At 47.3% G+C, this 21,841-nt stretch overlaps 1 protein-coding gene across 2 annotated transcripts in view; it reads right to left on the bottom strand.

Moving 5' to 3' along the window:
- Window positions 1-2,215: 2,215 nt before the first annotated feature.
- LOC144149454 (uncharacterized) overlaps window positions 2,216-21,841 on the bottom strand; it is a 46,348-nt gene continuing 26,722 nt past the window's right edge. Inside the window, exons 6-7 of one of the 2 annotated variants that reach the window (XM_077681025.1) lie at window positions 15,789-15,905; window positions 2,216-2,398 (exon numbers count right to left, since the gene is read on the bottom strand). In XM_077681025.1, coding sequence (XP_077537151.1) covers window positions 2,255-2,398; window positions 15,789-15,905 — 261 coding nt within the window. In that variant the 3' untranslated portion in view covers window positions 2,216-2,254. The remainder of the gene's footprint in view (window positions 2,399-15,788; window positions 15,906-21,841) is intronic. The other variant, XM_077681027.1, reaches the window with a different exon arrangement.

The following is a 21,841-nucleotide window of genomic DNA, read 5'->3' as shown; positions in this document are numbered from 1 at the left end:
GTTAACATTATAAATGACGAAAGGGGCAGTGAATCCACGCCACCACTCCTCCTCCCGGGCCAACCTCTTACTTTAAAAAAAAAAAAAACCCTAACATATCATGAATCGTTAAGAGAAGCAGGCGAACCACCACCCTCTCCCACCTTCTCAGAGGCTCTATCAGCAGCATGCCCTAGGGCTGCATGGCTGGTGAAACAGCTGAACTGGAAGTCAACCTAGTTTCTTCCAACCTGGTTCTGCTGTTTAGTATGGGGGACTGGGCGGAACGTCTTTGTAAAATCCAGCTAAGCGTGGCCTCACCCCTCAACACTGGCCCAGCCTACCAAGAACACCGTAAAAACTCAAAATTCCAATCAGGCCTATTAAAACGTATCAAAACTTGGCAAAACTGGAAGAAGCGAAGTTGACCCCCAGCTCCGCTGTTTCTCGAGCCTTGCACCATTAGAACAAGCTATGCCATTTTTTATGTTGTTATGTACTACATTTTGTACTGCACTGGCCTTTAAGTTTTTATATGGGTGGGTTGTTTGTGCCATATCTACAGGTAACGCGTTCACCCTAACTGCGCTTGGAGAGCCTCCGAGCTTTGGGCGTTTTGCCGTTTTACATAAGAATTCTTGGCTACTTTTGACACGTGGCACATGCATTTCAATATGCATCGCTAGTGACTAGAGGCTGAAAAATCTGTTTTGGGGTTTATACCAATGAAAGCATTTTTTGCAAATAAATTCGCTAGTCTCGTCCATTATCTTGATCGAAGTACTTCAAATTGTCGCCGACATATAAACTTAATTTATCCTTTCACAACCATGGTTGCAAACATGAATGCGTTTGGCAGTGCAGTGTTAAACTGCAAGCGGAAGCGTTATTGATTTAGTATATCATTGCTTCGCACAGCAGTTGCTTTGAACAGCTTCTTTTTGGGCTTGCAGACTTCGAAAGTACTCGCCGCCTGATGAGACTTTGCGATTCCTAATTGCGTCATACGTTGCTCCGAGTAGCTGGACGATTCAACGCCGCACATGCCCTTTGTCTTCGGAAAAAAGGCGGGCAGGAGATTAGTGCCAAGACACGATTCCCTCGATGAGAACGGGCGACCTGAGAGTACACGCTGACGCACAGTTGTCGAGCGCTGCCTGTGGCTTCAAACGCCGCCCGTCAACAGCGGCTACTGTTGAATTTCTGCTGCCCTCTACAATGCTCAGAAACAACATCTACACAATTTTCGCTACTTCTAAGTGTAGTCCAATCAGTAGTTACAGCTACAACTATACGAGAGCGAATTAGTACCAGTTAAAGCTGGTTTGTTCCTACCAACGAAGTTCCGGCAAAAGGTCCAAGTTGGCGAAGAGCAATCGCTTGTTTCATTACAAAAGCACACCTAATATTGAGAATAGAATACATGCGCGAACATCAGTACAAGCACCACTTACATTGGTGTGTCTCCGTTCTAAGGACTCATATACGCCAAGTAGTACACAACAAAACTCACACAAACATTAAAAACACAAAGAGCACAGGCAGCAGTTGTTGCTAAAATTTCGTAGAACAAGCAACTGGAAGACGTTGTTGCGCTTTATGTTGAAGACGTATTAAAGACAGGCAGCGAGCGCTAGGTTGCAACCACGTAGCGGAGAAACGTAAACAATGTATAATGGTCAATGCGCTATAAAGTTTGTAAAGGTTTCTGTACGTTAAACTGCCACGAATATGCACGGGAAATGCACACGGATGCGAGAGGTTGTAATCTGCCATGTCTTGTGAAAGTGATGGTTCAGGCGAGGCCGAGTGGTAATGCTTGTGTTGGTGATTGGAAGGGTCTTCTGGATTTTATACGCAACGTTGTATGAACGAATGAATTTTATTAATTACCCCCGGAACTACTTTGGCCTGCCAAAATTGCCACGAAGACACACATTCTCTCCATATCTTCCTAACACAGGTTGCCCTACTTTTTTTAGTTTTATGAAATCGGTAGCACTGACGTCCACAACAAGTTTAGTGACTAAGGCAAAGGGCAACCAGAACCGAAAGGGCAAAGTATGCAACAATGTTATTTAAAAATACTTGCTGGTTGGCGAGTTGAGACCGTGCAAATTGAGTCATCCACAAAGAGACCGTCTGTCCTGTCTGCACCTATACTGTGTTCTCTCCTCTTTGTGGCCGTCTCGATTCGCACAGTTTTTTACTTTAGGTTCAATTTTATTGGGACGTGAAAAAATGCATGACGGAAAGGTAGTGAGCGTCCCAAAATTCACAATGAGTTCAGGTATTTCCGAATTGTGCCGAGCCTGAAGAAGGGAGACACACAGATGCCATCTCTCAAGGTTGTCAGGTGGACGTTGAATACCAGCCAAGAGATTTTTTTCCGGAGGCCAAGTGTCTTGATGTACTCGACCTGCATGAGTGTTTCAAAAAAGGGGCTCAGTTCCCGTTTGGCGCAATTACAATCGAGAAGAGTCGGCAATTATTCCAAAGGTGACGAATGCGTTGGAGCATACAAAATGGTGGAAATGAAACCCTCCTTTAACAAGGGACGCACTAACCAAAAGTGAGTGTCTGTTCGAAACACAGAGAGAAAATCGTCATTCACGTGATGCAGAGTGGTTTTGCTGCACGAGGAACCCGAATCGTGGTTTCATTCCGAAGGAGGAGGAGAGTGGCTCGTCTTTCTAATCCGAGTGCTCATCCTACAATTTTACTGCATACCCCTCTAGGCACGCCAGCATTGTCAGGACTCAACTCTGCTATCTCACCACTCGTCAGATTCCTCTATGCGATTCCGCCATCTCAGCTCGGTAAAGAATGGGTCGTTTCGATGAGGATACCTGGAGATATAAGCACACACAAGAGAGAACATCTTTAAAGGGGTCATAAAGCCGAAAGGCAAGTTTGTTTGATTTAAAAAGCCAAGCTTCAGTACTTTACTCAACTCTATTCCAGCCACGAAAGGCATTTTTAAAGATTTAACCCAGAAATTTTGGTCTGTGTCTCTGTCTGTCTGTATGTCTGTCTGTCTGTCTGTCTGTCTGTCTGTGTGTGACTCGACTCAGCCACCAGGCCAAAGTGAAACGAAGTCTGCGCAATATTGTTATATACTCACAGCCTAATCCAAACGTCTAAGTCTGGTTTATATGTTCATACTTGTCCAGATTGTTGAACAAGAACAAGACATTACACAAATATAAGACAGCAAATTAATACACAAGGGACATTTACAGTGTTCAATTGTAAAAAAATTCATGGATGATTGATTTTAGCGAAATGGAATACTACATCCGCTGCAGAAAAATTTCAAGCTGTCGCCTCCTGTCGCCAGCGCACTATAGCTTCTGGCGGCATTTTAAGAAATCAAGCGGCAACAGTTAAGAAAGGTTCCCCAAGATAGGTTTCACGATAAGATTGACACGCACGTGGACTAGAACAGCGCTGTACCATAAACGTTGAAGTATGGCTCCTCGATTCACGCACGTGTCCGCCGTACGGCAGCGCTGGCATCGAGGCACCCGGCCTGGAGCAGGGAAACGCGGTAAATTTAAATTGACTTGAGCAAACATATAGCGTGTTTACCTTGGGAGGAGCGTGACGCAAAACATGAAAGGATCGTGACGCAAAGGAGCGTGACACAAAACGGAACAACATGAAAGGTGAGTGGGAAAGCGAAGTGAGGCATTTACTTGGCAAATGTCGACAAAGGCTATCGTCCTTTGTCGATATTCCAACAAAAAGAGCAGATACGCGGCCATTTTTTTTTTTGCCGAAACAGCGCACGAAGTATTACAAAAGGTTCAAATTTTGAGTTAATGTAACGCGTTATATGAAGGTGTGACGTCATACATGCCCGAACTAAAAATAATTTTAGGGTACCTTCATGTTAGCAATGAAGTGGTGCAATCAAACTGAACAAGGTGACCCGCTACAAGCGTCCAGTCATGTGTCTGAGACATACACATGGTTGGATCGGCGGCTGCTAATGGCACAAACTAGCTTTTGTGACGTCACAGAAAAGTTGCTCAGACCGGATACAGAGTCACCACTGCTTCACGTGTTATCGTTGAAACTAACATTATTTGTTTGAAGTTTGCGACAAAATTGGCGTTTTTGTTTTCGGAAAACAGCAGCCATTGTAATGAACCAAACATATTTTGTCACGTCTGTTTATGCTACATGCTTTCGGCACCCAAAGTAATTCTCTGTACAAAAAAAAAAAAAATGCGTCACCACACAGGTTCAAACATTGCCGTTTGGGTATTTGTTCCCGGCATTTACGCCCTACACGGGGGTTCCGTACTCCAGGCGGTCGCCAAACCACTGCACATGTGTCGAGTTAAGCAACAATACCAACCCTGAGTCCTAGCAACCATGAAAGAACAACGCCGCACCTCAAAAAACATAGCAACAATAATGGCGCCGTTGCGCACACTCTGGTAACTTAAGCTGGCGGTAAAATGGCAGCTGTTGTGACAGGTAAGTACGGCATGAGCTGTATACACAGCTGTGAGTGATTACGTGGCGGAGAGGGGCGTAATCGCTCGTTGAATGCTTCCGCAGGCCATTCAATCGTCCCCTTACCTCCTGCCACCGCGTCCTCTGACGTTACTGAAATGGGGCTGAGCGAGCTAAGTGAGAGAATAATGAAGAAGGAAGATGCAGAAATGGAGAGCGACAGCTAACGTGACGTCTGCGAAATCCTCTGACGAAGACAGCATCACGGCTTCTATCAGCAATGACAGCATTAATGAAAATAAACGGCAGCATGCTAATGCAGGGAGGCGGCGATGCTGAACGGAAATCCACAATGCAAGACAAGCATGACCAATACAAGCCCATGATACCACCCACCATGTTGACTAAGAAGCTGTCTTGTACGGTGATGAGGCACAAGTCGTAAAACGGCGAAAAGCCTACCTTCACTAAAAAAAATACCAGGAAAAGCTCCCCACTGTGGTTGAGCGTGCTCTCGTGAGGAGCTCCAGACAGCGTTCTGGTATGCGTGTGGGCTTGCGCTCCGTGAGGAGCCTGAAAAAAAATCCCGTGCGCCACGTACCCAGATCTCAGGCAGTCGAGACGGTAGATAGGACATCGTTCTTTACCAAACAACGCAACCGAATATCAACAACGAGTCCAGAAAGCACAACTTTAGATGTTTCTTGTTCTTGTGCTTAGCTGCGTGTGTATGGATGGCCGCAAAACATTACATTCCCGTGTCCGCCCTGAGAATTAAGCTTTCACATTCTTATTCGCAACCTTGCTGGTCCAGCGTCCCGCTCTCGGCTTATCGAACGTCGGTCGCTCCATATATACTTGCACTCTCTCGGTGATGCAGCCGCAGCCACACATAACTTCCTGACTTACACTAGCTCCTCCTTATCAACGAGTAAACTTCTGCGGCTCTCAAGGAAGAGAGCCACAGACGCCCTCAAATAGCCTAATCTACGGGCATATCTGCCCCCTCGCGATCCAGTCAACGAAGATAATAAATTCCTCCCACCGTCTTTCAAAGGAACATGTGGCCCGAAGTCGTTCTGCTCGAAGGCGATAAGAATTACATGGTCTGGTCTGCAATAAACGAGTACATCTTCGCCGGAAACCACCCGTAGATAACAGATCGAACAAACAATAGACAATTAGCGCTGCTATCAAGTTCGAGTCGATTGTTAGCCATTTCTTTTTCTTGTACAATTCTAAGAAACGTAGAGGTCGTAGAAAACGAAATCCGTACGCTTCCGCGAAGTTTCAAGTTTCCCGCGTTGACGAATGCGCGATGATATGAAGGCAATGCTGGCCGGCGCTAACGTATTCGTCTCGCCAGAGTGAAGAAATGTCTAAGACACGCTCATCAAGATAGTATAGCAATGCTTCGACTATTTAGCTTCAGCTAACGCGCCGTCGTGATCATCGAGGATGCGTGACTGCCTTATTTCTGGATGTCACGTGATAAGAAATGTGGGCAAGGAACGGTAGGTGACGTCAGATGTTTCTTTCTGAGTAACTTCGGTAGTTTTTTTTTTAATTTTCGGTAATATATTTTTGTGAGAACGCTTATTAGTTGTTATACTTTATTTTTTATTCTCTCTCTCTCTCTCTCTCTCTCTCTCCAAACATCATGTTTTTTTAGTCTACTCGATTCCTTCTCATGTTTTCGCTTTTTGTAGAAAAGCTGATGATGTTTATGATCGCAGTACAGTACGCACACAAAAATACGCGAGAATCAGTCTTCGAGACTTGCGCAAAAGCTGAATATGGACTTAGTTCTGCGAAACAATTCAATCGCACAGTGGGTTAGGTTTACTGCTGGATTAAGAATTTGGCGAGGTCAGCACCCACGGTTTCTCAAGTGTGTCAAACGTTCCACTCCTCGCGCATTCCTGTAACCTTCGGCGCTATAACACTCGCGAGAGAGTGCTATAGCGCCGAAATCGCGCCACCACACGAACGCGTGATGTTGACGTCACGATCACGCCACAGATGTTCGCGACCGGAGCGCGCGCGAACGACATATGTGGTTTAAGCGCGAACCGACCCCGGCGAGAGAGCGCGATGCGAGCGGCCCCACCTGTTCTTGCGCGCGAACCTACTGCTATTTTCTTGCTATTTTTTGGGAACGCCAACGGAGCTAACTCAACATTAAACGGCTCTGAAGTTCAATATTAATCTAACATTGGCCACTTCGAAGAATTTCATTACACAGAATTGACCTTACTTATCGTGATTGTTAGGAACCTGCCCGGGAATGGAAGCTCTTCAGGTCTCTCATACAGCCTATCAGCGCTGTGAGCCCAGTCCATTCAGTGGCCGCAGGGCCAGGGATAGGGAGCAAGAGCTGTGCGAGGTCATTGAGTCACAATTTACCCCATATGTCCTACCAGTACACAAACGGCCAACACCCCCCTGTGGCCACTATCTTAACTCTGGATCACACGAGAGCATGTTGCTACATGCTGCCGTACCGTGTTTCCCTCGCCGAGCCACCATGGAGGCCAGCTGCGCGGACATCGCACTAACTGAGCTGCAGGCAGCTCTCCGGCACTGCCCCATGAGGCACAGCATCTCTGGCGCAGACGGCATCACATGTACCTTCCTGCGAAACCTCAACACCGGTACCACAAGATGGGCCTACTGGACATATTCAGCCAGTACTGGAAAACCAGCCCCATTTATGAGTATTGGATGACGGCTATTTCGACAGCAGGGCTGACGGAAGCCAAACCACCCAGTGAGCCTTCCTCGTATCGCCCGATCACACCCACCTCGGTGGTGGCGAATCTTATGGAGATAGTGATACTGGTCAGACTGAAATATTTAGCAAGTCTGCGGAATGCTTTTGACGAACGAAAGGCGGCTTCCGGTGGTCCTGCTTCACTGCTGATGCCCTCACAGATGTGGTGTCCTTTCCAGAGCAGGCCCGACACGAGGAAAATGGGTCAATAATTCCTGCTCCTCGACTTCGTCAGGATTTGACGCCCTACCACACAAGGCCATTCATGTAGTTTTTGACGGCTGGGTTGTAGAAGAGAGGCTCAGGAAATATGTCAATGGCGTCCACAGCGACCGTACACTGCGAGTACGCGTCGGCAAGACCTTGAGCGCAAACCGCCGAGTTGGGGCCGGTATTTCGCAAGGGAGCATTTTGCGACCACTTGTTTTTAAGTGCGATGCACTTCTTAAGCGACCCTGAACCTGCGTCCACCGGCGAGGTCCGCATAGCATACCCACGTGGGGGATTGGCCAGGAATCGGGCGTGAGAAGTGCTAATGCACCCGCTTAAAGGAGTACTGACACGAAATTTCAAAGCTGAGTTCCGCTCTAGCAATCAAGTACAACGACAACACAAATAGGTGTCTGTGAATAAATGCATCTTTCTTTCTTTGTAGTTGTGTGTGTGTGTGTTTGATCTCTCTTTCGCGAACATTACCGAACCGCGCAAATTCAACTCGTGCATTCGCACTTTCACATTCTTCCCCTCGGGGAAATGCGGGGAATTTTTTTAGCCTAACCATGGCGGTGTTTCCCAGCCGTCTCCCGAGATTCCTGGAGTATCACGTAGAGATTGCCATGTATGCCGGCGACGTGGCACTCTGGATCCGGGCCCCACAAAAGCCGGCTGGCGGATACGCGCGTCCCTACATGTGGCCCTTGATGCAGTGGCGAACCACCTGATCAGCAAGGACTTCGAATCTCCGAGGCCAAAAGGGAAGCCATCGCGAACCATCCGCCCCGACCCAAGCCCGACGATCTGCTCTAATGCATCTCAATGGCAGATCTCTCCTCTGGCGACCTCGGCCTGACCATTGACGAAACCCTGTCATGGAGGACTGGCGTCGAGGCCAACTGAACCGGATGAGCTACACCGCAAGAGTAATCAACACAGCTCCTGGCCCAGGGTTGAGGGTGCTCGCACAACTGGGTGATGCGTATCTACAGAGCCTGCGCCGTCTCTCCTGCCATTTACGCACTCGCACGGGTGAACCTTAGAGACGCTCAGTTGAAGACCCTGGAGTGGCCTATCCGAAGGCCCTGCAAAGCATCGTTGGCCTCTTAAAGAGACACAAGTTAATTTGTCAAGCTCCCGTTTTAGCTTGCAGTACCTAGACTGACTCAAATGAACACACTTTTCATCATTTATATGATAAATAAGGCGGTATTTATTTTATAAGGCCTGAAAGAAGAAAAAATACCATGCATAGTTTGCGGCGGCTGCAGCAATTAACCGCGGAGACGTCAGGTAAATGTGCTACGTGATTGCACGATGTCCAAGATTGACATTCAAACAAGCTTCGGTTTCGGATCTGTGAAACAACATGCTTGGCATCCGACGTTATTATTGGATGGGCATTCTCGATGTCTCAGTGATCGCCATACCGCGCTTCTGGCATGTTGTCGGCTGTAAAATGCGTCAGATAAGCCTACCAGTAGGGCTTGGAATCCTAGCAACCACTAGCCGAGGCCTACGCAGTGGCTGAACGCCCTCCAGACACTGAAATGCCATGCGCCGTGGCCCCATCTTTGGAGCTTGCCCCACTCATACCTATATCGTACAAAGCGTGTTCGCACCAGGCCAAGGGTCTGCTAATTCTTGCCTGTTCCCACTCCTCACAAGTAGTCGGTCCTTAGGGTAACAGCACGCCAAAGAAAACTGGCTAGCGCATCAGTGTCAGACTGCGCGGGTTCTGCGAAATTGCTCGTAGAGAAATGAACGTTACAGCTCGAAAATTGTGAATTTAATATAGAAAACATCGGCCGAAATCGAAAAAAATCAATAAACAAAAATTACAGAACGTACTCTCGGAGATTCCAACTTTCGACTTTCAAAAATAACTTACCTGGCTCCCCAGACCACTCGGAAACGTGCCAGCGCGGCTGGTGTTGGAAATATAAAGTATATAATGTATAGCCAGTTTACGTTTTTATATAGTCTTAGAATTTCAAGCAGCTTAGATGACTATATGGTGTATAACGCTCGGGCTGTAAGCGTCCAACAAATTTACACAATATCTCATGTCTAGCAAGCGCATTCTTTAGACGGAAAAGCTTTCGCAGATGTGTGTTCGTGCTGCTGACCGCTGTGCGTGTTCACCCAGCGCAAAAAAGTTCTTTCTGCACCCTAGTTTTACTCTGTACGGTAAAAGTGTACAAACTAATAAACTAAGGAAAGGCCCATTCTTCTATTCACAGACGTGTCGCGGCTTAGTTTCAAACTAAGCGAACGAATTGCAACGACCCGTCGATGGCTGGCGGACTAAACCGACCAAACGCTTGGGCCGACTAACTTTGTCTTAGGGTCGGCGAGCCGTGCAGTAGCGCAGCCGAGCCAAGTCATTTTTTCCTGACGTCACACGAAAACGCCACAGAAAAAAGGCGCGGATGCAGAGAGGGAGGCAGTATTTTCGAATTGATTTTTCTACGAAATAACTTTGCCTAAACGCACTCAAGAGTGGTCGAAACATGGCCTTGGGACTCCGGGCTACAATTTGCGCTAACAATCCCGCAATGTTGTTTACAAATCTCTTCAGTGTCCCTTTACGAGACTTCCGAGTGGCCAGTACCTTGGCTGAAACCGGCAGTTGGCCCATCCAACTGTTCGCCAAGCAGACAGCGCTGAAGCATGAGGAGCGCCAACACCCTACACCTGGGAATGCCCAACTGTCTACGCTGCACCCGTGAGGGCCATCCCGCATGGGCCGCAGGGTCGCTACATTGAATGCCCCCAGAAGGCGAGCGGTCTTCCCCCGCCGCCAACCCCTGGATGTCAATACCACGCTGCCAGGAGCCAAGTCAGTGACGAGACTGCCACAGGTAAGGACTCTCCAGGAAGCTGCTGCCCTTTTAGATGTGGAACCAGCGGAGCACCTTCTGGTGTCCACAAGTGGCTCGGCCCTTCCAACAGAGCGCCGAGGTGGTACCGCTTGCACTGTCCCGGTCAGAGAAGGCCACCACCAATGCCGACTGTCGTTCCACACCCGATCCAAAGTGGCCGAGCTGGCAGGCGTACACTTGGCCGAGGACACGCTGCTGGACAATCCACCACCAGTCGGCACCATCTTTTGGGACCCCCGGCCGGGGCTCTTTCGCCTAAGGCAGGCATATGTGACACGGATTTGAGGCGGCCACCTCAAGCTGTCCCTCGCTGCCAAGGTGTGCCACCTGCTAGAGGACGGCTGCAGCTTCGGACTTCAGTGGCTTCCTGTCCACGTTGGCATACCAGGGAACGAGGCTGCAGATGAACTGGCCAAAGCAGCCCACGACTTATCCGTGGTCCCAGTCTGCAAGTCCCTGGGTCTCTCTGATGTGTCCAGAGATGCCACCAGGCGAGAGGCGACCACACGCCAAACCTACAGGCGAATGGCCTATGGTGGGGTACTACGATTCCTTCCTACTCATTTGACAGCAACAACGGAGTGGTTCCTCCGCCTCAGACTTCACACCGGCTGATTGAACACCGCAGCACGCCTCCACAGGCAGGTTCGAACGGCCTGACCCACCTGTGCACACTGCCCGGACCCTGAGACCAGACCTCCTCTGAACCTGCCATACGTGTGCTGGTTCGGGGCTCAAACTTGTGTCTGGGTAGCAGCGGTTCCATCCAGACGGAACGGAGCGCTGCGGCTTATCCTTCCGTCCAGACGGAATACAACTGAGAGCTTAGCGTTCCGTCAAGACGGAGCCGGTGTGAAAATGTATACAGTTCCATCCAGACGGAAGCAAAACCGGTTGATTAAACGCCGTGTTCAGTCTTCGGATTGGGTGTAGAGGTTACGCCTCGGATATTTGCACTATTGTACCGGGTTCGGACATGCTTTATTTACTTTTTTTTGCGCGGTTGCGCCAGTGTTTTGTAACAAATAACTCCGCGCCCACTTTACAATAGACGCGGTGAGAGCAGTGGGCCTTTATTTTGCACTCAATCGGCCGCTGCGCTACCAGTCAAGGCCGACGAATCCATTGCCAGAGTTCCGATCATCTGTAGTTCGTAACGGTGATCACTAAACGGTTACTCTTGCTAGTCAACGAGCGTAAGCGGTTCGTTCGGCTGGGTAAATGTCAACAAAGACTGCTCTCGCTGCTTGTTTTCAAGCGGGCGTGGTCGAGGTAGCGGCTTCGATTTCCGTTTGACGGAGTTAGAGTCAGTTTGTTGAAGTTAGAATTACTCGGCGGAAGTAACCGTAGTTAAGTTTAACTGTGGTTACAAAACTTTAACTGCGGTTATGGCAAACTGCGGTTTTGGGTGTGGTGACCGCGGTCACTTGGTTGTGAGCGTAACAAAAATAAAATAATAGAAATAAAAAAATCTATGCCTTAAGCCCGTTCTACATTGGACCAATATCGCCTGCGAATTCGCAGTTGCGGTGCCGCCCGTGCGCCAAAACGATTTATTTTCCTATTTTCACTGGTGCGACATATTGCCAAATTCTAAGCGGCGTTCACAAGAGAAGTTCGACTCTTCCAAACGTTTGGAAATTCGCCACAGCAACAAGAATAGATCGTTTTGGTGCACGAGCGGCGCCGCAGCTGCGAATTCGCAAGCGAAATTTGCCCCGTGTAGAACGGGCTTAAGGCATAGATTTCTGATTTTTGACGCAGAACTATAGAAATGTCACACCTGAAAGGTGGCTACAATACGGCTCCTTTCACCCAACATTTGGGTGCCTGCAGTGCTCGACACGCTCAGAATGTAAGAAGAAACACGCTTGTTCATGCACCATAGAACCCTCCTTTCAGTATGTCACATTTTAAAGAGATTTCCACAAAGAATTTCCGTAACTAGACTGCCTGTGAAAATTCCAACCACGTCCACCCGAGGAGAAAAACCAACCAGTCATAAGTTGATAGTCCACGTTGAAACAAACACAAAAAAACCGCGTGGAAACTCGTGGGGTCTTTTTTTAAATGGTAGTAACACAAAATGTGAACTCAAGTAATAGGTGTATTGCTTCGAACACGATGAGTTATGTCACTAATTTCTCATGATAGCTTGTCGTCCAGTTAATCTATTGATCGGGTATAGGAAGTAAGAAAGGTGAAGCGCTGCGATTGCCAGATGGGTTGGTCAGGCGGTCTTGTTGTTTGATCGGGAATGACCCGAAATACAAAAAATAACGATTATGTTCCTTCCGGAAACAGAGGTGTACACGAAGTTTGTCCTCAGTGAAGACAACAACAACACAAACCAGAACACAATAACCGGCAAAACAAAAACATAAACCCTTCCACGGGGATCATAACGCAAAGACCGAAGTGAAAACGCGACACGATCGATCAACCTAAACGAGACCCTTTGATTGCTCTGAGCTTTGCCCGAAAGCAATTTTGTGGTGTACGTTATTGTAGAAATTTATTCTGCGGTTGTCGGGGGCATTTACGCTCTTTGATGGGCACGACTTCTTCTGCGGAGAGAAACAAGTGTGGTGTACTCATGCTCCGCTATATGCTGAACTGCCCGACAAGAACAACCACCCGCCCCAACGAAGTGGCGTGATGCAAGCGACGATGCTGATTGGGTCCTCTTGTGGCGGTATATTGCGCTACATGTGTGCGCGTGCCCCAGCGCTAGCGGCGAACGGCGAAGGGAGACGATTAGGGTGTGTGTTTATTATGATGTTTTCTTCCGAAGCATCTCCCTTGTAATTCATTTTTCTTTTAACAGCAGAGCTCTTGTGTGACACGCATCTTCGCGGTTGCACGAAAGAATACCGAGAAAAATGTTGAGCGTTCATGCAGGCGCTCCTCCTGGAGACCGCTGAGCGCCCTCGGCCCGCGTAATGGCTTTAACAAATAATACTTGCAAGAACCCTGAAGACGGAGGAAATCGTGAGAGCTCGTGATCTCGTGGCTCACGCCGACCTCCGAACCCCGGCTCATTCAAATGGCATTAGCAAAATAGAGAACAAAACAACTCCAGTGCGGCTGTCGAGCGTTACCGCTCACTCAAAATAAGAAATTTCAGAGTCAGCGCATCTCCTCCGCTACATGGAATTCAGGCAATGAGTAAAAAAAAACCTGGCGACTACTACTTATTGGGGCGAAGCATGCAGTTCATAAGCGCATACTTGGTGCCTCAGCGCCTCAGCGTTTTCGCTCATGGAAATGAAACCGTTGGGGTGGAGATAGAGGAGAACAATTTTGCTGCAAAAGTATCCCGTCTTTGAAGTACGCAGCGCTGTACCGCCAGTCATTGGATAACGTCTGCCCTGTGTTTTATACCGTGACTACATGAAATGACGACGACGACACAAGACGCCGACAACTCGAGCCCCTAAGGGGCTTCGCCCCTAAAACGCCTCCGCTAATGCTAAAGCTGAGAAACCCTGCTTGGGAAAGATAACCGCTGCCGCTCATTCTCTAGAAAACAGAGAGGATAATACGAGATATGGTTTATATTGTGCCAATCATTCCCGTGACGACTTGCAGATTCCTCCATCGCTGCCTCGAGTAAATGACGAAGAACTGGAGAAAGTCCACAAGGCTGAGGAATAATTTGCATCCCCCATTCGCCGGAAAGAAGACGTCTGCCTCATCGATGCATATGACGACAATTACTAATGCTGCAACTATGGAGACAAACAATGATACCGAAGTTTAGCTATGTGCCCGACAATGTTTACTTCCAACAGGTTCGACATTCAAAATTTTGCGACAGAGTGCAAGCTTCCCTTAATTTTTGTTATTTATCGTTGTTCTCCCGGTAACAACGATGTTTTGTTTGGTTGTACATCTGCTACGAGTCCTTTTACATGCGGCTAATAATGGTGATAATGAAGCCTTGCTGCAACGACCTCTCAAAAATTAGGAGAGCCGAAGATACTCGCGGGTAATACGCCCCGAAAAAGGAGCACATATACCCACGGGTGGATTAAGATGTTCGCCGCAAGCGTCATCATTCATTTTCTTCACGGTTCTCGCCGTTACTCACAGTTGCTTTGAATAAGAAACTTTTACAATCACTCCATTGTTAGGCTATAGTGGCTGCGCCATTTGCGTGCAGCGCTGTGTTTTTCGGCTCTCCGAAACAAACGGTTAACTTCCCTTAATTAAAAACAAAGACACCATTCCTGACAGAAACAGACCCGAGTCTTCAAAAGTACTGTAAATAGGTCCTGCTTCAGTAAGTTACCGATGTCGGACATCGGCCTCAAATTTGCAGTAAGTCACCCCGGTTTCCGCGTGTAAGGAACGTCCGCAGTTTTCAATTCCTCTGGAAGTACACCTTCCCCCACGGGCTGTTCAGTCGGGCGGTTGGATTATTGAATTGTTAGAAAACAAAAAAACAATAGTGGGTAGTTTGGGATTTAGTTCCCTCTCATCAATCTGCTGGGCAGTGCGCAGTGTCTGCTGTAATCACACAAATTCCGCTTGAGGCTATGTATTTGTTGTAACTGTCTACCCATCGTTATACCCTCTGCCTTGCCTCACAATCTTCTCTTGCGCTTTTGGTTCAAAAACGATGTAAACAGAAATAAGTTTCCCTGCGTTTTCATAGCCCGCACGGCATCAGTCGGAACAGCGCGGGAAGTTTTCTATAACCACATACCTTCCATAAGAGGCCATGTTAACATAAAAGTGATTGATATCGATTAGTGACGGCTACTAAGATAGCAATAACCACTGTTATGTCGTCGTTTGAACACACCAAAAACTGATAATTTCTTGCAGGATAGTTACTAAACACGAGTTCCATCTGTTACCTATACCCCAAGCCCATGGGAGGGTATAGGTATTCACAGCCAGCGGAATTGCTTAGTTTGTACAACTCCATCGTAAAGTTACAAATTATGAATAGCTCAATATGTGTTATATCTCTTGCTTTATTGGTCCAGAAATGCATTGCCGGAAATTACAGCTTGTAAGACAATAATTAGGTCTTTCCCCTGTATGAAATCGGAGCCTCTCTAGGCGCTTATGTGTGAGGTAGTAGCTAAGGACGAATCAATTTTGTAGTTTTATCTTTGGGCACTCCGCAAAACAACAAACAAATATTTGTTACGCAGCAGCATCGAACAACCCTTTTGAGACGTCGTAGACAAGGAATCATTGCGCTTCCTCTAATCTGCAGAGTTTCACAATCATTTGGAACTCAGTAACTATAAAGTCCGCGGATTATTACAAAACCGATCAGTGGAAAGTGTTCTCATGCCCCAATGGAATTGCAAGCCGTCTTTAAAGGGCCTTTGTCTTTAGGCCTTCCCAAAGAGCGGCTGTTATTAAGAATAAAAGTTTTGCTGATGCCAATTTAGATTGACACGGCTGTCCAAGAAAACGGATAACACATAAATTATAAAAGGTTAACAAACCTTTTCCTTCAAACTTCCCCCATACTCGCCAATGAAGACGTGCTCGCTGCTATTTTGCATGGAGTAGCCGACTCTTCCAATTGGTAAGCTCTTGCGGCGTACAGGGTCGACACAGAGCTGGAACGAGCACGGGTATTCGAGTTTAACGGGCGTCTTGGGTTCGCAGAGCATCAGTGTTCGAATGATCATCACAATTATAGGCTACCACAATCCTGTTACACAACTTCAGCCCCTCCCTCAACAATCCCATCCCCAGGATTATCACGCGACGGTGGAGGCCATATGCTCAATAGACAAGAAATAACTTTAAATCTCTGGCATCTTGCGTTTCTGAAATGAATGCCTTGATATGAAATCGCCTATCGTGTCACTGTTTTCGGCGCGAACGTTTCTCCGCACCCTGATAGCCCTAACTTCGCATAGTTGAGTAAGTGTGCTGTAGCGAGTTCCCCCTGTGTTGTCCGTCATACGGATATCTGCTGACCTGCCCACCTAAAACAAACTTTTTTTATTACCCCACAAAATGGTTTCCACTTCACCTGACTCGCTAACCAATCATCTTAATCTTCACGTTGGGCTCTTTAAAGCTTCAAGGGGGGCATTCCCACCCAAAATGGTGTTGCTGCGGTGGTATTAGAAGTGTTGTTGGACTGGAAACGGCGCTGTCATGACGCCTCAGTGAGGCTGTACCGTCGCACGAAGTTAAGCTTACTAGTGCAACCTGAAGAAAGCTTTGGCACCTAAATTAATGCTCTTTGTGGCCGATTTCGCGCCAGTGAAAACGCCTCAGTGATGCTGTATGTCGCACGAAGTTGGGCTTGCTAGTGCAACTGAAGAAGGCTTTGGCGCTTAATTCAATGCTCTGGGTGCCCGATCTCGCGCCAGCAAAAATCGAGGAGTGTTGTTCCCACGAATGAATAGAAGAAAAGGTGAAATAATGGCTGACCAGTAGACTTACGGACACCCACCCACGCACGTACAAATACATAGATATATGAAAATATATTCAACATCTAAAGAGGGCGTCCCATTTTACTTGTATTGTCTGGCGCTTGTTTTTGGTTCAACCCACAGGCCCAAAGAGGCAAAATACAAGTTTTGTTTACCCAGAAGCCTCGCGGCAAAAAGCGGCCGCATGTCTGTTCCCTTCACTGCCAATGCCGTCAAAAGACACCAGTCATTTGCCGTGCGTGTCACGTAAATACCTACCTTCTGTTCCCCTCTTATCTGTCATGCTCTTCCTCTCCAATTTCCCTTCTCCTATTATAAGCAGGGAGGACATTGTTAAAGTCAATGCAATTTTCGTGCGTTGAGGCAGGTGCTTACGTATCTCGGGTACTTCAAGTACCTCGAATTCAAATTTGCGGTGGTCATACTGTCTGTAGTCCAGGAGCCCATGTGCTGCAGACAGAATAACCATGGCAAATTTGAATTCGAGGCACTTGAAGTACCTGAATCACTCTCGCATTATTGCGTAATAACTTTTTCTCTCTCTCTCTCTCTCTCTCTCTCTCTCTCTCATACTGTCTGTAGATGTCGAGTTATACTTTCTGCGTCGGCTGCGGTGAAAGGACGAATTTCTAAAACCGGAGATCGTTATTTCTTTCTTTACAAGTACATTCGGTGTGAGCTCTCTCGCGCCTTCTATTAGAATTATTCGTTATGGTTCAACTTGAAACACCGCCATGTTGTGCAGGCTGGTCACGTGCTATCTTCGTATGTTTCGGTTAAAATATTGTTTTCAACGTGTATTGTTTTATTTCCCATGGCAAAATCCTAGCAGCCTTGCATATTTAATTAAAAGAACACCGAAATTATCACTTTTGTATTGATGTCTCTCCGAAATTAGCCTGATGTGTTCTTTTTTCCGAACAATGTTTACAAATAAGGAGTGTGGTTTCCGATAGGAGCAAAAGTGTTTTTGCCTAAATATGCCTGTCGTTCCCGTACACTTTCAATTTTTGACAGGAAGATTGTGCCGACAGACAGACAGACAGACAGACAGACAGACAGACAGACAGACAGACAGACAGACAGACAGACAGACAGACAGACAGACAGACAGACAGACAGACAGACAGACAGACAGACAGACAGACAGACAGACAGACACACCATAATTTTTAGCTTAAGTAGCCCAAGCAAGAACAGCGTCTTAAAAACGCCTCTACCACATTTACCCGTACTACACAAAAATCAGCTATAACGTCAGAAACACAGAGAACAGGTACGCATGATACAAGCTACCTGAGCCCTGGTTTTGCGATTGGGTATGGTCGGCTTTGTAAATTAAACAGTGAATTTAAACTTGCAACGATTCCTAAAAGGGCGTAAAAGTTTCCGCATACTATTGGTGTTACAATAATAATGGAGGGCTAAACAGTATAATTTACGAGCGAACAGTTAAACATACACGCCATCTGATATGAAACTACCGCACGGTGACACTGCGCCTGTCGTCGGGGCGTAAACGATTTTTGTGTTTGTCTGACAAGCGACGTGGCCGGATGCGTGACCGTGTATGTAGGTCATACCCAATGTCTTAAGAAACAATTACTGAGTCGTACGAAAACACGGCGTATACACGTACGAGCAGAAGTAAACTGAAAATGAAGGGGTAACTTAGTGGCACCAGTAGGCCATCCAGGAAATCCGAGACTAGCTAACGGTGTTTTGGGATGGCCGCTTATCAGCCTGGCATTTCGGTTCCTGTCACTGTTTGCATGCTACTTTTAGTCAACATACAAACTATCAGGTTTTGGCACCTAACCCAAATACTTCATTGGTGACGACACAGAACGTGCTATGCATTAGATAACCAAATATCCTGCAGCAATTAATCAATTTCCGAATTATAAACAGAACGTTGCAACCACACCATCAGTTACTGCACCTTAAACTACAAAAAATTGCACAACAAAGCTACCATATTCGAGGCCCCTTTAAGGCATAACAACAGTACCATTTATTCATTATTCGGTATACCCAACACATGCTGAACTCAGGGGAGGATTCATTCTCTCGCTGCAACGTGCGTTCATGGAGACGTACCTTGTTCTACTAAAGTTACACTAAGCTGCATCCGGAAGTGCTGATGAAATCAATGCTCAAATTCAAATTCAAATTTATTTTTTCTCTCAACATAATACAATGTCGATGGTCTCTCTGGCAAGAAAGCTGTTGCTACAGCTCGGTTTGTGCACGAGTCCTGCGCGGGGACTCCCGGCGCCGACAATGTGCTTATGGGGAGGAAATGAAGAAAGGGAGGGAGGGAGAGAGGGAGGGAAGGAAGGAAGGAAGGAAGGAAGGAAGGAAGGAAGGAAGGAAGGAAGGAAGGAAGGAAGGAAGGAAGGAAGGAAGGAAGGAAACACAGGGAAGGAAATGATATCGACTACATTTGTTGGTGCTGAACTGAGGCATGAAATGGGGTTCGCTAAACACGACAAAATTCGGTAACGTGTATTGACCAGACCACTTCCGCCCGGAGTGTTTCTGACGCGACTTCGCCCTAAATGTACCTGTAAAGTGCTTCTTTTACGTAGTTATTGAATCACTGAAAGGCATTATTTTAAAGGCGACCTGTGCCCTCACAGCAATCCGGCAGCGCCATTTTTCAGCAATGAAGGTATTTTTCTAGGGGAGGAATTGAGTGTTCACATGAGGGTCAGTCAACAGCGCTGTAATGGTAATGACGGAGGTTATGATTCCACACCTCTTCTCGGGTTGTGATGTCGTGGCTTGTTCACAGATCTTAGCGCCGCGCTTTTCACAGAGGCCCGAAGGGTGCCACGTTGTCACACTAATGTAACCAACCTCGGCTGAGACCGCAATATTACTAGTATTCCAGGTTAATGCGTAAATCATGCAGCCCCCATTACCAACTGCGACCAATTCTGCAACACAGGATATCTCAGGAGGCATGTTCAGGTCTCGTACGGCCATTTGGTGTGCAACATCCTATCAGACGTCAAGACGCATACTCAGTCATCGTTACGGCGTACAAAAATCCCTGCAAAAACCCAAAACTTGACCATCTTTTTGACGCCCATCACAGCTTCACCATAAGAGGGAACATACGAAAAAATAACCGGAAGCTATGTATAATTATTGCTATGCCAGATTACGCAGCTGTTTTCAGGAACTAAAATTGGTTGAAGTCAGGTAATCTACCTTAAGTGTTTCTAACCATGGTTGTTGATGTTGTTTAACACATTTATTTCACTATTTTATGCCAATCAAAGGCTGCTGTGAAAGAACGTAAAGAATAAGCCACAGGGAAGTCGTGGTAGCAGTTGCGCTAATACGTCCCTCCTCAAAAAAGCAAGGTTGGATAAGGTGCAGTAATCCCTCGTTATAACGAAGTCCGCGGGGTGGGAAAAAATTAAGTTATAAGCGGTATTTCAACATAAGCTACCATTCCATAAAAGTTAAATTTGTTGAGTCACAATTTCGCCACAACTGCATGGTGCATGGAATGAAACTACAATGTATTTAGTGAAACAAAAATTTACCCACCTGCAAAAAGTTACACCATCTTCCCGTAGGGGAACCCTAAGTAGTATGCGAAGAAGCCATGGGGTCGACTGAAGTTTCCAATAGTTTTCAGTTAGTCGTTTCCGTTGACGTTCAGCTTCGCGAGCCTTCGTTGTATCAGTAGCTTCTTGGCGTAGTTTGAATGAGTGAAGGACATAAGGCGCCTTTGTAGCACATGCTCCCGTCTCGGTATGTAGCGCAGTGGGAAGAGCGCCACGTACCTCCCGTTGCGGCCAGAGAGTCGTGTGATCGAAACCAGGCGCCGTCTAACTATTTCTTTTTATAGTGGACCGCCCTGACGTCAGGCCAAACGCTGACGGGGCTGAAGAGACGCGCATGCGCAGTAGAATGCGGACGGCGGACAGCGACAACGAGGGAGGGAGGGACACAGCCATGAACATGAGATGCTTCGCATCTAAAAAGGCAGTGAGCCTTGGCTGTTTCAAGTTCTTGGCAGGCGCGAGCAAACCCTGCTCCAACTGCAGCAAGGCGGCGATGAGTTGACACGAAGCCGAGTGAGAGCAGTGACTGACGTCCGAACGCCTCGCCGATTGGAGAGAGAAGAAGGAGGGGAAGGCAGGGGCCACTTTTATAGGTGTGGAAGTGGGGTGGAAGGGGGGGGGGGGTGCGGGCGTCACGGAAAGCTATAAGAGGTGGCGCGCGCTGGAAAGCGCCGCAAGTGCCGTGGCTGGAGACTGGGGTCGTTTTTGTTTACATAAAATAAAACAATTGACCGCTCACTATGGGTACGCAGGGAAATCATGAAAACTTACCGGTTTTGCACTAGGGGCTTCCATGAACACTGCACAATTTTTACCGAGGTGCGCCGCCATTAAGTTTGCAAAACAAGAATTTTTCGGCGCCTTGTTGTCTACGCCGGTGTTTACGCACCGTCGCGACCGCGCCATTGACCAATGTCTAGGAACAAACTTCGATGACCCTACCATGCATTTGAACCATTTGTCTAAAGCCGGATGGTGCAAATCGAGCATGACCGAGTCGAGATAATCACCGGTGAAAACCTGCTTGCGTTGACACGCCATGTTGACAACATGACTTTCCGCTGGGTCGCGGCCGCTTGGCGACGCCACCGCTCGCCACTTCGCTCTAAGCGGGGCAAGCTCTTTAGTGCGCTTCCATGCGCTGAGGTTGCGACCAGAAGAAATTTCGAATAAAGCGATATTTCAAGTAAAGCGATTTCGTTATAACAAGGGATTACTGTAGTTATATTCTTTTACTTCTTCGAGTGTTTCGTTTCCTAAGCTGAAGCGGACGTATTTGACATGTTTATTCCTAATTAATCTAGATTGTTTCATAATAATTTTTAGCCCCATGGCCACGTTTTTGGATCGTAATTCCTAAAACATTGTGTGCGGCTGTTGTGCAGTCTCAATCCGGAATGACTATGTCGTCCGAAAACCTCAATGGCTCCAGCATTCCCCGCTTATCCTTAATTCTATGTTGCCCTAGTCAAGCTTGGGATTTAGTTCCTTCACATCAATCTGCTGGGCAGTGCGCAA

Source organism: Haemaphysalis longicornis, unplaced genomic scaffold, assembly GCF_048455015.1.
Source record: "Haemaphysalis longicornis isolate Haplotype H1 unplaced genomic scaffold, Haemaphysalis longicornis Haplotype H1 scaffold_8, whole genome shotgun sequence".
In the NCBI taxonomy this organism is placed as follows: Eukaryota; Metazoa; Arthropoda; class Arachnida; order Ixodida; family Ixodidae; genus Haemaphysalis; species Haemaphysalis longicornis.
This window is presented reverse-complemented; position numbering and strand designations above follow the sequence as displayed.